We start from the raw sequence: 13,737 nt of genomic DNA, 5'->3' as shown, positions 1-13,737 counted from the left end.
TCAGCCATGGGTGTTTATTTCACCATATGGAATGTAATAATTCCCCTATATTTGGACATGTAGGTTACTTCTGTTTTTTTATTTTTTGTTTTCATTGAAGTGATAGACATTCTTACTCATAGACTGTATCTCCAATCATTTCATTAGACACAACTTTGAACTAAGTAAGAGCTTGGAGAACATGAACTCTTTCATGATAATTGAAATATATATAGCTAAAGTGCTTTTCAAAACTGTAGAAATTTGTGCTCCCAAACATTATTGCCAATGAGTATTTATCTTGCATTTTTGACGGCATTGATTACCACTTTTATTCTTGAACATTGCTGCCTGTCAAACTAGGCTACGTTTCTTTAACTGGAAAGGTTGTCTTTCCAAATGCTTATGGCCCATTTGCATTTTTGCAAATTGTTGATTCCTGTCCCTTGCCTGATTTTATGTTGAGATAGTAATGTTTCTCTGTTGCTTAGTATGAGCTCCTTCTAAATTAAGGCTGTTATACACTTTTCATGAAATATAGGATACAAACTTGTTTTAACCTTTTCATTTGATTTTTTAATAGTGTTAAATTTTTCTGAGCATTAAGTACAGAAATTGTTTCCCTTTATGATTTTTCCATTGTTTTTATGCTTAGAAAGGCATTGCCCATCTCAAGATAAGTTAACTTTCACTTAGATTTTAAAAATACTAACTCCCCTTTGAGTTTAATGTTTTTTAGAACTGTTATTCTTGAATCAATATGTAATTTATTTGGGCATATGATATTGGGGATAGTTCGATTTAAGATCTGCCCAAATAGCTAGTTATCCCAATGCTGTGTCAGCAGGGACATTGTCAGTTTCTCTGAGAGAAATCTTTGTGCCCCGCCCTTATGTGTGAGTGCCACTTATTGTATCCACTTGGGCACAGCATGGGGAATGTCTTAAATGCAGAGATAAGTCTGAAGCAGACTGTTGCTTTGCACTATTGAGTCAAAAATAAGCCTACTAAATTATAAGTGACTGAATGTGAAAAGCAGAATTGTGGGAATCATACACTGCGCCTCTAAAAAATACTTTGGCAATGACTTTGTCTTACAATTCCCAGGTAGACAGGTGGTTTTTTGTTTTTTGATTCCCATCATTTATGCTTCTTCCAAACAAGCTGTGGTGCATCTGCATCAAAGTTAAATCAGCTGCTATTTACCTTCTGCAAGTGCTTTATATCAGACATGGAAGAAAAAAATTCAGTGACCAGAGAGAGAGAGAAATGTACAGGGCAGAATTATTTGGAGTCAGCTTTTTGGAAAGTATTGCTTTGTTGGAGGAAAAATAAGGCAGCTATCCTGCTGGTCTGGGATGCTTTGCAACACAAGTCATCTTTTGAATATCATGGGGTTGTCCTTGGTTTCCCATGGAGCAAATGAATGAAATCAGATGGTAAATTGGTGTGAATTATTCATCATGTGGTAATACAAGGCTGTAATTCCTACCTCTGACAATTGCGGCCTGTGTCAGTTCCATTGTTTGTGTTATTGCACTTTATGCACCCTCCAGAATTATCCACCCCCTCTCTAATGTAAACCATTGGTTGGAACATTCTGCTCCTTAGAAGGCGGCAGTTTTGTCTTCCACCTCTTTTAACATATTCTGTCTCTTAGGTCTGAATTCTGAATAGAAATCAGAACTTTTTCACTCCCTTATGAAGCATGTTAGTGGGGGACGCTTACCTTCCTTAATGAAACTTGAGACATGCAGTCTCCTTTGATTTGCATGTGTGATTAATAAATGTTACATTCATAACAATTTTTCTCTCTTATTTTCATTAACAGAAAAATAGCAAAATGACTGCAGCTCAGAAGGCTTTGGCTAAAGTTGACAAGAGTGGAATGAAAAGTATTGATACCTTTTTTGGTGTAAAAAATAAAAAAAAAATTGAAAAGATTTGAAACTTTGAAAATAAAATCTAGCAAATATATTTGCTTTTTGCATGTTTCAATTTGTCCTTCCAAACAAGGACCATTAATGACTACCTTTGATGGGAAGAAGGAAGAGGCCAATTTCATGTTTTCTTAAACATTTCTTTGCATTTGGTTTTTGTGTTCCTGAATGAAATATGGGAAAGTTAATTGTGTAACTTCATGGCTATGGATAAATTAACATATAGCATCAGGATTTTCTCAATAAACTGACCTGTGACAATGTTAGAGTGTATGACTGTTTTTTAATGCAACTTTGCACCCAGTAGGTATAGTAATAATATTTTTAGTATACTGAGGGAAACTGGATTACGAAACTGTCAGGTAAATTATTACTTTTAAAAAGACTTTAGTTTTTGGTAAATTTTTTTAATGGTGTTTCTCTGTCTTTATGAATACATATTCTTTGTAGAAAATAGAGAAAGTAATAAAATAAGAATTTCAATCTGCCATTTCTTCATTACCCAGAGATAATATATTTTCTTATAATACTTTTTAGAAGGGAATTATAGTAACTTTATGACTTTTTTTTCAACTTTTATTTTAGATTCAGGGGGTACATATGCAGGTTTGTTACAGAGGGGTACTGTGTGATGCTGAGGTTTGGGATGTGATTGAACCTGTCACCCAGGTAGTGAGCATAGTACCCGATGGGTAATTTTTCAAACCTGGCTCCTCTCCCACTCTGCATCCCTTTGAAGTCCCCAGTGTCTATCTTTGCCATCTTTATGTCCATTTGTACCCAGTGTTTGGCTGTTACTTATAAGTGAAAACATGTGGTATTTGGTTTTCTGGGTTTTGTTTGTTTGTTTGTTTTTTGCATTAATTCGTTCGGGATAATGGCCTCCAGCTGCATCCATGTTGCTGCAAAGGACATGATTTCATTCTCTTTTAGGGCTGTGTAATATTTCTTGGTGTATATATACCATATTTTCTTTATCCATTCCACCGTTGATGGACTCCTGGGTTGATCCCATATCTTTGCTATTGTAAGGAGTGCTGTGATGAACATACAGGTGCATGTATCTTTTTGGTAGAATGATTTATTTTTCTTTGAGTACATAGCCAGTAGTGGCCAATAGTGGGATTTCTGGGTCGAATGGTAGTTCTGTTTCTAGTTCTTTGAGAAATCTCCAAACTGCTTTCCATAGTGGCTGAACTAATTTCCATTATCAACAAAAGTGTTCCCTCTTCTCTGCAGCCCTGCCAACATCATCTGTTATTTTTTTACTTTTAAATAATACCTGCTCTGACTGGTGGGAGATGGTATCTCATTGTGGTTTTCATTTGCTTTGCTCTGATGATTAGTGATGATGGGTATTTTTTAATATGTTTGTGATCACTTGTATATCTTCTTTTGAGAAGTGTCTGTTTATGTCTTTTGCCTACTTTTTAATGGGGTTATTTGTATCTTATTGATTTGTGTAAAGTTCCTTATAGATTCTGGATGTTAGTCTTTTGTCAGATGCATAGTTTCTCTCACTCTCTAGGTTGTCTGTTTACTCTGTTGATACTTTATTTTGCTGTGCAGAAGCTCTTTAGTTTAATTAGGCCCCCACTTGTCAATTTTTATTTTTGTTGCAATTGCTTTTGAGCACTTAGTCATAAATTGTTTGCCAAGGCTGATGTTGAAAAGGGTATTTCCTAGGTTTTCTTCTAGGATTTTTATAGCTTGAGGTCTTACAGTTAAGTTTTTAATCCATCTTGAGTTAATTTTTGTATATGGTGATAGGTAGGAGTCCAGTTTTATTCCTCTGCATATGGCTGGTCATGTATCCCAGCACGATTTATTGAACAGGGAGTCCTTTCCCCATTGCTTATTTTTGTTGAGTTTGTTGAAGATCGGATAGCTATAGGTGTGTGGCTTTATTTCTGGGTTCTCTATTCTCTTCCTTTGACCTATGTATCTGTTTTTGTATCAGTACTATATTATCTTGATTACTGTAGCCTCATAGTGTAGTTTGCATGGGTAATGTGGATACCTGGGATAATGTGGATAATGTTGGATAATGTGATGCCTCTGGCTTAGTTCTTTTTGCTTAGGATTGCTTTGACTATCTAAGGTCTTTTTTGGTTCCATATGAATTTTAGAATAGTTATTTTCTAATTCTGTGAAGAATCACATTAGTTACCTTTCTATAAACATTATTTTGTTACTGTTTTCCCAGACTACTAACTCTTCTTTGTAAATATGGTTTTTTTTTAATGACAGTGTAATTTTTTATTATTTGGATATTTGATTGCTTAACAACCATGATCCTGTTTGGACATTTGGATTATTCACAAATGTTCAGTATTTGAAGAATCAGATTATAAGTAAATATTTGTCCACATCTTTTATTTTTTCCTTATAATGGATTTTTGGATGTGGGCTTATTAGATTTTCAAATATATATTTGGGGGAATATATTTCATGGAAAGCTTATAGATTCTTGCACTCTAACAAACAGTGAGTGTGAAAGCTTAATGCCGCCTTGTTAGCACTGGTTGTTACCTTTGGAAATAAGTGAAAAAATATTTTATTGTGGTTTTAATTCATTAGTAGTGATTTTGAACATTTTTTCGTACTTACTAATCAATTGTCATCTTATAGAGAATTGTCTTTTATATCCTTTGCTAAATTATTAGAGTATCAATATTTTTCTTACTGACTAAAAGTATTCTATAACTTAAGGACATTAATTTTGTCTACTGTGTTTGTTGTAAATTTCTTTTCTTGGTTTATACTTTGCCTTTAATTTTGCTTATGATTTTTGACATGCCAGTATTTTTAGTTTTTATGTAGACATATGTACATAAACTTTTCCTTTACACAGATATTGTACTTAGAAAGATATTTCATTTTACAGGAAATTTAACTAGACACTTTTATTTTCTTCTGATTTTTTAAATAGTTATATTTTTGGTTCTTTTTTGTTTTTTTTTAAGATGGAGTTTAGCTCTTGTTGCCCAGGCTGGAGTACAATCGTGTGATCTCAGCTCACCACAACCTCCGCCTTCCGGGTTCAAGTGATTCTCCTGCCTCAGCCTCCTGAGTAGCTGGGATTACAGACATGTGCCACCATGCCCAGCTAATTTTGTATTTTCAGTAGAGACAGGGTTTCTCCATGTTGGTCAGGCTAGTCTTGAACTCCCAACCTCAGGTGATCCGCCCGCCTTGGCCTCCCAAAGTGCTGGGATTACAGGTGTGAGCCACCACACCTGGCCTCTTTTTGTTTCATATTTAATTACTTAAATCATCTAGAGAATGTATAATTATGTTTAAATATGTTGTGAGGTAAAGCTGTAATTTAATTATTTTCTCACCAGTTTAGTTTTTCATTTAATCTGTAGGATTATTTTGTCAAATTCGAGTAAGTTCCAATGGAATTTTTATTGAGATTTTGTTAGATGCATAACTTACTTTGGGAAAACAAACATCTTTACAAACTTAAATATTCTTATTTGGGAATATAGTATTTCTTTTTATTTACTCAAATCTTAAGCATACCTTTCACTAACATTTGGTTCTTCATCTTCAATAGGTTCTAGACATCTCTTTGTAGGAGTATGTGTAGATATTTTCATTGCTATTAATGAAATCTGGTTTTTTCCAGCTAGGTCTACCAACTGGTCATTTTGTGGTAAAGTTTTATATTTTTATATATTTATCTTTTAAATAACCAGTTGACTAAACTATTAATGGAAAAATTTTCCATTTTATTTATTTTGGGTTTCAGTACATAATATAGTATGTAATTTAGTTTTTAAAAATTGCATGCAATTCTTTCTAATAGTTACACCTCTTTTATTATATCTTTTACATTATATTACATGGGCTAGAATATCCGGAACAGTATTAAAGAGTAATAATAGCTGTCTGCATCTAACTGGTGATTTTATTGATGTGCTTTACCATTAATTCTGACACTAGCTGTTGCTAATATGATAAAGAATATCCATCCTTTTATACTTAGTTTCCTTAAGGTTTAAATTAGTAATTGGTGTTGGTTGTTATTAGATATCTTTTTGGCATCTATTGAAGTGTCCATAAAGTTTTTACTACTATCAAACTGTATCCACGTGTCTGATAATCTCCCTCTGGCAGTAAAGGATCAATAGCACAGTGGATGCATCCTGTCTTTCTTAGCCTTTGTCAAATGTAGTTTTCAGTTAGACTTTCTATGCTTTTATTAAGGGATTTTGCAGCCATATTCATAAGCAATGCTGCTATTAGGCTTTAGCATTAGAATTAGGCTAGCTTTCCATTTTTTCCAATATTCTGGAAGGATTCATTTTGCATTATGATATTTTATTGCTGGAAAATGTTTAAGAATCTAAGAGGTAAAACTATCTAGCACTGGACCCTTTTTGTTGTTGTTACAGTTTTTTTAAATCTGCAAGAATTTCTTATCTGTTCTTTGTCTTACTTGACATTTTTGAGGAGTACAGGGTAAATATTTGCTGGAATATTTCTCATTCTGATGTTTCTTTCTGATTAAATTCAGGTCATACTCTTAGGGCACCTACAGAAGCAATATGTCTTTCTCAGTATGCCATGGCAGGAATCACAATCTATCCCAATATCAGTGTTGTTGATTTTGATCACTTGATTAAGGTGCTGCCTACAAGTTTTTCATTGTGAATTATTGTTGATTATTTTTGTAATTAATAAGTAATTTGTGGGTAAGGATTCTGGGACTTTGTAAGTATCCTATTTCTTATCAGATGTTTGCCCACTAGTTGTAGGATCTGATGATTTTCTAACTTTCATGTCTTCTATATTTATCAATTGGTATTCTTCTGTAAGGAAGAACTTTCCCTTTTCCTTGCTTCCTCACTCATTTATGAATTCTTAACAGTATGGATTTATAGATTTTTATTTTGTCCAGTGGGCTATATTACATTATTATTATTAATTTTAATGCTCATGTTGTTTCAGAAGAGCTAGTGGGAGACCCTTCAGGCTGACTTCTGTATCTTTTGAGTATGTTTCTATCATTCTTTAATACGTTCCTACTTCTGTGACTGGAATTTCAGCCTCTTGTACTTTGCCTGTGCAAGCCCTGAATCCACCTTTTTTTCAAGGAACGCTGGTTCCTTTCAGGGAAGAATGGAGTTTAGAAACCAAGATCTAGGCAGTAGGTATGCTCATTGCTATTGGTATGTCATTGCTTAGGAGCCAATGCTAGGAAATGTGTGTGTGTGTGTACAACATGTGTATACACACGTATATACACTATATACTCATATCAACATTTCTAAATCTATCCATGTATCTATCAGTATTTATGTATGTGGTTTTTTTGTAGATTCCCTTTATCAGGCTGAGAAAGTTTCCTTCCATGCCTAGTTCACTGTGAATTTTTATCATATATGGGTATTGAATATATATGTAATATCATATGTAGATATTGTCAAATAATTTGTATCTATTGAGATGATCAAGTAGTTTTCTTTTTAATAAAGGAATGTCTTTTAATATATGAATTATAATGATTGATTTTTGAATATTAAACTAACTTTGCATTCTTGAGATAATCCCTACTTGGTCACAGTACATTATTCTTTTTATATGTAGTATGAGTTTTTTTTCCTAATATTTTGTTAAGTACTTTTGTATCTCTGTTCATGAGGGATATTGGTCTGTGGTTTTCTTTACTTGTAATGATTTTGTCTGATTTTGATGTCAGGGTAAAACTGGGCTTATAAAATGAGTTGGGAAGTATTCTTTTATCACTTACTTTCTGAAAGAGTTTGTGTGAGGTTGGTGTTGTTGCTTCCTTATATGTTGGACAGAATTCACCAGTGAAGCCATTTGGATCTAGAATTTTCTTTGGGGAAAACTTTTAAATTACTAATTCAATTTCTGTAATAGATGAAGAGCTATTCTAATTTTCTTTTTTTTTTTTCTTGTGCCAGTTTTGGTAATTTATATCTTTCAAGGAATGTATCCATTTGATCTAGGTTGTCAAATTTATTGGCATAAGTTGTTCTTCGTATTTTTATTATCCTTTTAATGTCTGTGGATCTGTAGTGATGTTCCCTTTTTCATACCTGATGTTAGTCATCTGTGTCTTCTTTTTGCTTTCTCTATTAGTATAGCTAAAGGTTTGTCAATTTCATTGATCCTTTCAAAGAACCATTGTCTTCTGGCTTGCATAATCTCTGATGAGACATCTATGATATTTTTTATATTTCCTCTCCTTTATGTAATGTGTCTCCTCCTCATGACTTCTTTTAAAATTTTCTTCTTTATTACTAGTTTTCAGCAAGTTGACTATGATGTGTTGATGTGATTTTCTTTTTGTTTATCTCATTTGGGAGTTTATTAAGCTCCTTGAACTTTTGAGTTTTTAATTTTCATCAAATATGGAAAATTTCTGGCCAGTATTTCTTTAAATACTTTTTTCTGTTCTTTCCTCCATTTTCTCCCTACCCCCTTAGCTTCTGGGCCTCCAGTTTCATGTATGCTGGAACACTTGGTATTGTCCTCCAGGTCCTATCACTGAGTTTCTGTTTTGTTGTTTGTTTATGTTCCATTTTTAGACAGTTTCTGTTGGTGTCTTTTCAAGTTCACTTTGATTTATAGTATTTCATCTTCTGAAATATCTTAATTTTTAAGTTAAATTAATTTAATTTAACTTAAAAAATTAAAGTTATTTAATTTTTACTTTAAATATTGTAAATTTTTTTTTTTTTTTTTTTTTTTTTTGTGATGGAGTTTCGCTCCTGTTGCCCAGACTGGAGTGCAATGGCGCGATCTCAGCTCACTGCACCTTCTGCCTCCCGGGTTCAAGTGATTCTCCTGCCTCAGCCTCCCAAGTAGCTGAGATTACAGTCATGTGCCACCACGCCTGGCTAATTTTGTATTTTTAGTAGAGATGGGGTTTCTCCATGTTGGTCAGGCTGGTCTTGAACTCCCAACCTCAGGTGATCTGCCCACCTCGGCTTCCCAAAGTCCTGGGATTACAAGCCTGAGCTACCATGCCCGGCCTTAAATATTGTAATTTTTAGTTCTAGATGTTCCATTTGGTTCTTCTCTATGTCTTCCCAGATCTCTTATTATGGTTGTGGTTTTCTTTAAATGCTTCAATATAGTTTAAAAAGCTACTTAAATGTCCACATCTGCTAGTTCTATTATCTTTGTTATTTTCTATCTTCTAGGTCTATTTTTTTTTCTCTCTCTCTTTTACTTTTTTATTTTGAAATCATTTTATACTTATAGAAAAGTCACAAAAATAGTAGAGTTTAGATATGACGTTTACCCAGCTTCCCTCAATGTTAGCATACATAACCATACTACAAGAATAAAAACCAGAAAATTTACAACCTTATTGTACTTTCACCTATCTTTCCACTAATACTTTTTTAATTTCAGAATTCAGTCTGTGATTCTACATTGCATTTAGCTGCCACATCTCTTCAGTGTTTTCTAACTTGTAAGAGTCCCAGGCAGGCATGGTGGCTCACTCTTGTAATCCCAGCACTTTGGGAGACCAAGGTGGGCAGATCACCTGAGATTGGGAGTTTGAGATCAGCCTGACCAACATGGAGAAACCCTATCTCTACTAAAAATACAAAAAATTAGCCGGGCATGGTGGCACATTCCTGTAGTCCCAGCTACTCGGGAGGCTGAGGCAGGAGAATCGCTTGAACCCGGGAGGCGGAGGCTGCAGTGAGCTGAGATCGTGCCATTGCACTCTAGCTTGGGCAATAAGAGGAAACTCCATCTCAAAAAAAAAAGAGAAAGAGTCCCTCAATATTCCTTTGTCTTTCAATGACCTTGACACTTTTGCGAGTACTAGCCAGTTATTTTATTAATGCCCCTCAATTTTTGAGATACTTTGAAACTATGTTAATATCCTATTTCTCTTATGATCATTTCACTATACTACTAACTAATAATACTAATAGTAACAAACACTGCATAGCATTTATGTGCTTGGCATTGACCTAAGCACTTTACATATAATAACTCATTTAATCCCTACAAAAACTATAATCGTACAGTGCCATACGAGCCAGAATATTGACACCCACCCAAAAGGCAAAAGATGAGAGGAGGAGCTGCTTAAACACTTGCATTATTATCCCTGTTGAAAGTAAGCTTCTTAACAACAGGAACTCTGTACCATTCAAGCTTGCGTCTTGCGTGGTGCTGAGCACACAGTATGCAGTTGGTAAAGGATGAGTACATGATAGTCAGATAGGTTGAATAATCTCAGCAATACTCTCACTAATTGAGACTCGATTTTTCCAGTGAAGTCGAGATCTTTATCTACCTTTAAAGTGCCTAAGCTGTTTCCTGGCTTTCTTTCGGGTCCTCGAATATGCCAAGCTGTTTCCACACTGGTGCCTTTGGATGACTGGTTTGTCTCTATGTGCCTTTTTCTGAGTCTTCACAGGACTGGCTCCATCTTATTATTATCACTTATCTTAATCACTTTTCCAGAGACCCAATCCTTGACCTTCCTCCCTTACCTCCACCCACCTCCTACTCAGTACTCTCCAAACCATTTTCCTGCCTTACTCTCTGCATAGGACCTTGCCTGACTGCTTTACATGTAGTCATGCCTGGCACAGCAATGTTTTGGTTGATGACAGACTGCATATGTGATGGTGGTCCCATAAGATTATAACAGCTGAAAAACTCCTATCACCTAATGAGTTGTAGCCATCACAACCTAAGTTGTAGCACAATGCGTTACCTTTTCTATGTTTAAATAAGTTTAGATATACAAGTACTTACTATTGTTTTACAGTTATTTACAGTATTCAGTACACTAACATGCTATACAGGTTTGTAGCCCAGGAGCAATCGGCTGTACCATATAGCCTAGGTGTGTAGCAGACTACACCATAGGTCTGTATAAGTCGTATAAGTACACTCTGTGATGTTCACACAACAACGAAATTGCTCAATAACACTTTTCCCATAATGTATCCCATCAATAAGCAACACATGACTGTACATACACAGCACCTAACTTGGGGTTGTATACAGTAGACCTTCAAAGATGTTTGTTGCATGAGAGAATTAACCAACCAACCAATCCATCAATCCGTTCTGGATACCCTAGACAGGTGTTTAGCAGTACGGTGTTGGAGTCCTTGACAGCCTTGTTGCTAAACCTTGAACTTCAAGAGTCGTTCTGAGAATGAGTTTTCTATGATGCGTTAGTATTTGAAGTCCAAGGACTTATTCATAAACTCACTCATAAACTTGTATGGGCCTTAAATTTGTGTGTTAATGTTGCTGGTATGAATGAAATAGATACAGTCTTTAATCTCTCTGGATAAAGGGCTGTGAATTTGCTTCTGTCAGTTGGTTAAACTGCACTTGCTGGAGTCATTTTACGTAGCATTTAGAGATTATTTATATTAAGCCCACAACCTAAATTATTGCAGTTTGAGAATATGTGTGGTCTTTATAAACTTGTATTCGCAGGAGCTTGAATAAGAGCTCATGTTATGATTTAGCTACAAATTATTTGGGAATTTGGGAAATTGGCAATTTTGTTTTCTTGCCTATTTGACTTTACCTTTGATGCCAAGTTGAATATCTCACTGGCAATGTACAACATTAACTGAGGTGAATAATAATTGAAAAGTGAAAAACAAAAGGTGTTACACATACCAGGTGCTGTTTTGGGGAATCATATTAGGAACAAATCCATATGGGTTTATATTTGTACATAAAATGTTCATAAACATATATACACACAAACATAAATGCATACCCACATATGCACAGATACAGACTTACATCTGCATATCCTGTCCTTTAAAATTATTTAAGGAATTTCAAACTAGAGCCTTTTTAGACTCTCTTGTACTAAACATTAGGATATACTAGCCTACTCTAATCCTTTGGCCCCTTGCTTCTCGTACTTAGATCACTTTTCTTTTTGATTAACGTGCCAAGTTTGGGAAAACTTCAAAACATTTCTACAAACTGCAAAACTACTTGGGTACACAGACAAGAGCCTCCATCTTTTTCATCAAACCATACATTTTTTTTTTTTTTTTTCTGAAACGGATCCCAAGTTACCAACATTCTTTCCTTTTTTATGACTAGTTTATCTTCAATTTAAATTTTTCTTATGCTCTCAGATCCTGTCATCTTTCAAGGTTTGTGCTTCTTGGTTCTGCACTGCCAAAGAGACTCTCCTCTGTAAGGCTTAAATTGGATGTCAAGTGGAATTGTCTTTTGTTTGTTCAAATTTCATATTGTGCTGCTGTCCGTTCCCAAAATCATAGTTCTCTTATTTGAGGCCTAGCAAGACACAAAGGCAAGCTCGAAGTGAGAACCTAAAGTGTACCTATTTACTTACTAAATGCACAGGGTTGTTTATATTATATGCAAACTTCTGACAACAGTAAACAGATATCTTAATCTTTAAAAACACAAAGTGAAAAAAGGACTTCACATTAACCATGTTTCAGTACTGAACAGACTAATTAATACAACGTGACAGGATTGGTCCTGGTTGTAGTCTCAGTTTCGCCTCAATTCTGTGAGGCGTGGAGGAAGTCACTGGTATCTCTGGGCCCCAGTCACCTCTCAGCATGAGATGGGACTACATCATCAAGATTTTTTATGTCTTTCCCTCCAGTCACTGGTGCTTGGGGAACCGCATCTCCTTTATACCTGGGAGGAAAGTACTTTTAGAGTTCGCTTTCATGCAGTGCTTACCATATACTAGGCACTCCCCTAAACTCTTTAGATGAACCAGCTCATGTGTTTTGCTGGAAGAAAGTCTGGAAGAAAATACAACAAAATGCTGATGCTGGGTTTTGGGGTGTCCATGATACATGTATATGTATATTTCTTTTCTTCATTTTCCAATTTCACTTTGCAATAGAAAGAAATACAAAGAACACAATTGTTGGAAAGTAATAACAAAGACTGGCAAAGTGCTTTGTGATTTTTTTTAAAGCACCTTTGACATGAATTTATGTGTTTAATCTTTCCAGGAGCCATATGGCACAAAGGGTATTATTTCTCTTGTTTTGCAGTTGAAAAAGGGAAGGTCAGCTCGTTTGTCCAACATCACACAGCTAATGAATAACTGAGCCGGAACTTGAATTCAGGACCTCTCACAGCCAGACTCCACCACATCAAATTCCCTTTCCCCAGGGGCCCTAACTTTGACGCTGTTACATTCTAGACCATCACCTCTTCACCAGATATGAAAGACAGCCTTTTCACATAGTTTAGGAGTTGACTTTCTCTGTTCTTAAAGCTAATCTAACTTGACTTGCTGCCTTGTATTACATATTTTCTCCCAAACACCCCTTACTCTAGGACTAATCCAAAATTTGGCAGTCTTGGGAGTTAGCTATGTCATAGTCAGATGTCTTGGAAGACAAAGAGCTCCAGGTCTAGAGAAACAAGTGGGAGGGGCTAGACTGGCTTAGCCTCCCAGCCTACATCTTTCTCCCATGCTGGATGCTTCCTGCCCTTGAACATCAGACTCCAAGTTCTTCAGCCTTGGGACTCGGACTGGCTTCCTTGCATCTCAGCTTTCAGACGGCCTGTTATGGGACCTTGTGATTGTATGAGGATCCTGAATACCAGAGAGGGCCACTGACAGGTCCAGGATTACACTCTTAGCACCTAGCAGAAAGAGGATTCACTACATCGTGCTTCCTGACATCTCTCCCTTTGAAGAGCAGTCAGACTCCTGCTTTGCTCTTCAGACTTAGTTTGGGGGTTTAACAGCTCACCTTAAACACAGAGCTATCGGTGGGGGGCAGAGCAAGATGGCCGAATAGGAGCAGCTTCAGTCTCCATC

The 13,737-nt window shown here is 35.6% G+C and overlaps 1 protein-coding gene across 3 annotated transcripts in view; it reads left to right on the top strand.

The window, feature by feature from the left end:
* Positions 1 to 13,737, top strand: part of RNASEH2B (ribonuclease H2 subunit B) — a 64,985-nt gene that overhangs the window by 48,243 nt on the left and 3,005 nt on the right. For 2 of the 3 annotated variants that reach the window (XM_023187355.3, XM_023187356.2), the window contains exon 11: positions 1,811 to 1,952. The exons of the other annotated variant lie outside the window; for it this stretch is intronic. In XM_023187355.3, coding sequence (XP_023043123.1) covers positions 1,811 to 1,927 — 117 coding nt within the window. In that variant the 3' untranslated portion in view covers positions 1,928 to 1,952. Of the gene's footprint in view, positions 1 to 1,810; positions 1,953 to 13,737 lie in introns of those variants that run through there. 3 annotated transcript variants of the gene reach the window in all.

This window comes from Piliocolobus tephrosceles, chromosome X (genome assembly GCF_002776525.5).
Source record: "Piliocolobus tephrosceles isolate RC106 chromosome X, ASM277652v3, whole genome shotgun sequence".
Classification (NCBI taxonomy): Eukaryota; Metazoa; Chordata; class Mammalia; order Primates; family Cercopithecidae; genus Piliocolobus; species Piliocolobus tephrosceles.
This window is presented reverse-complemented; position numbering and strand designations above follow the sequence as displayed.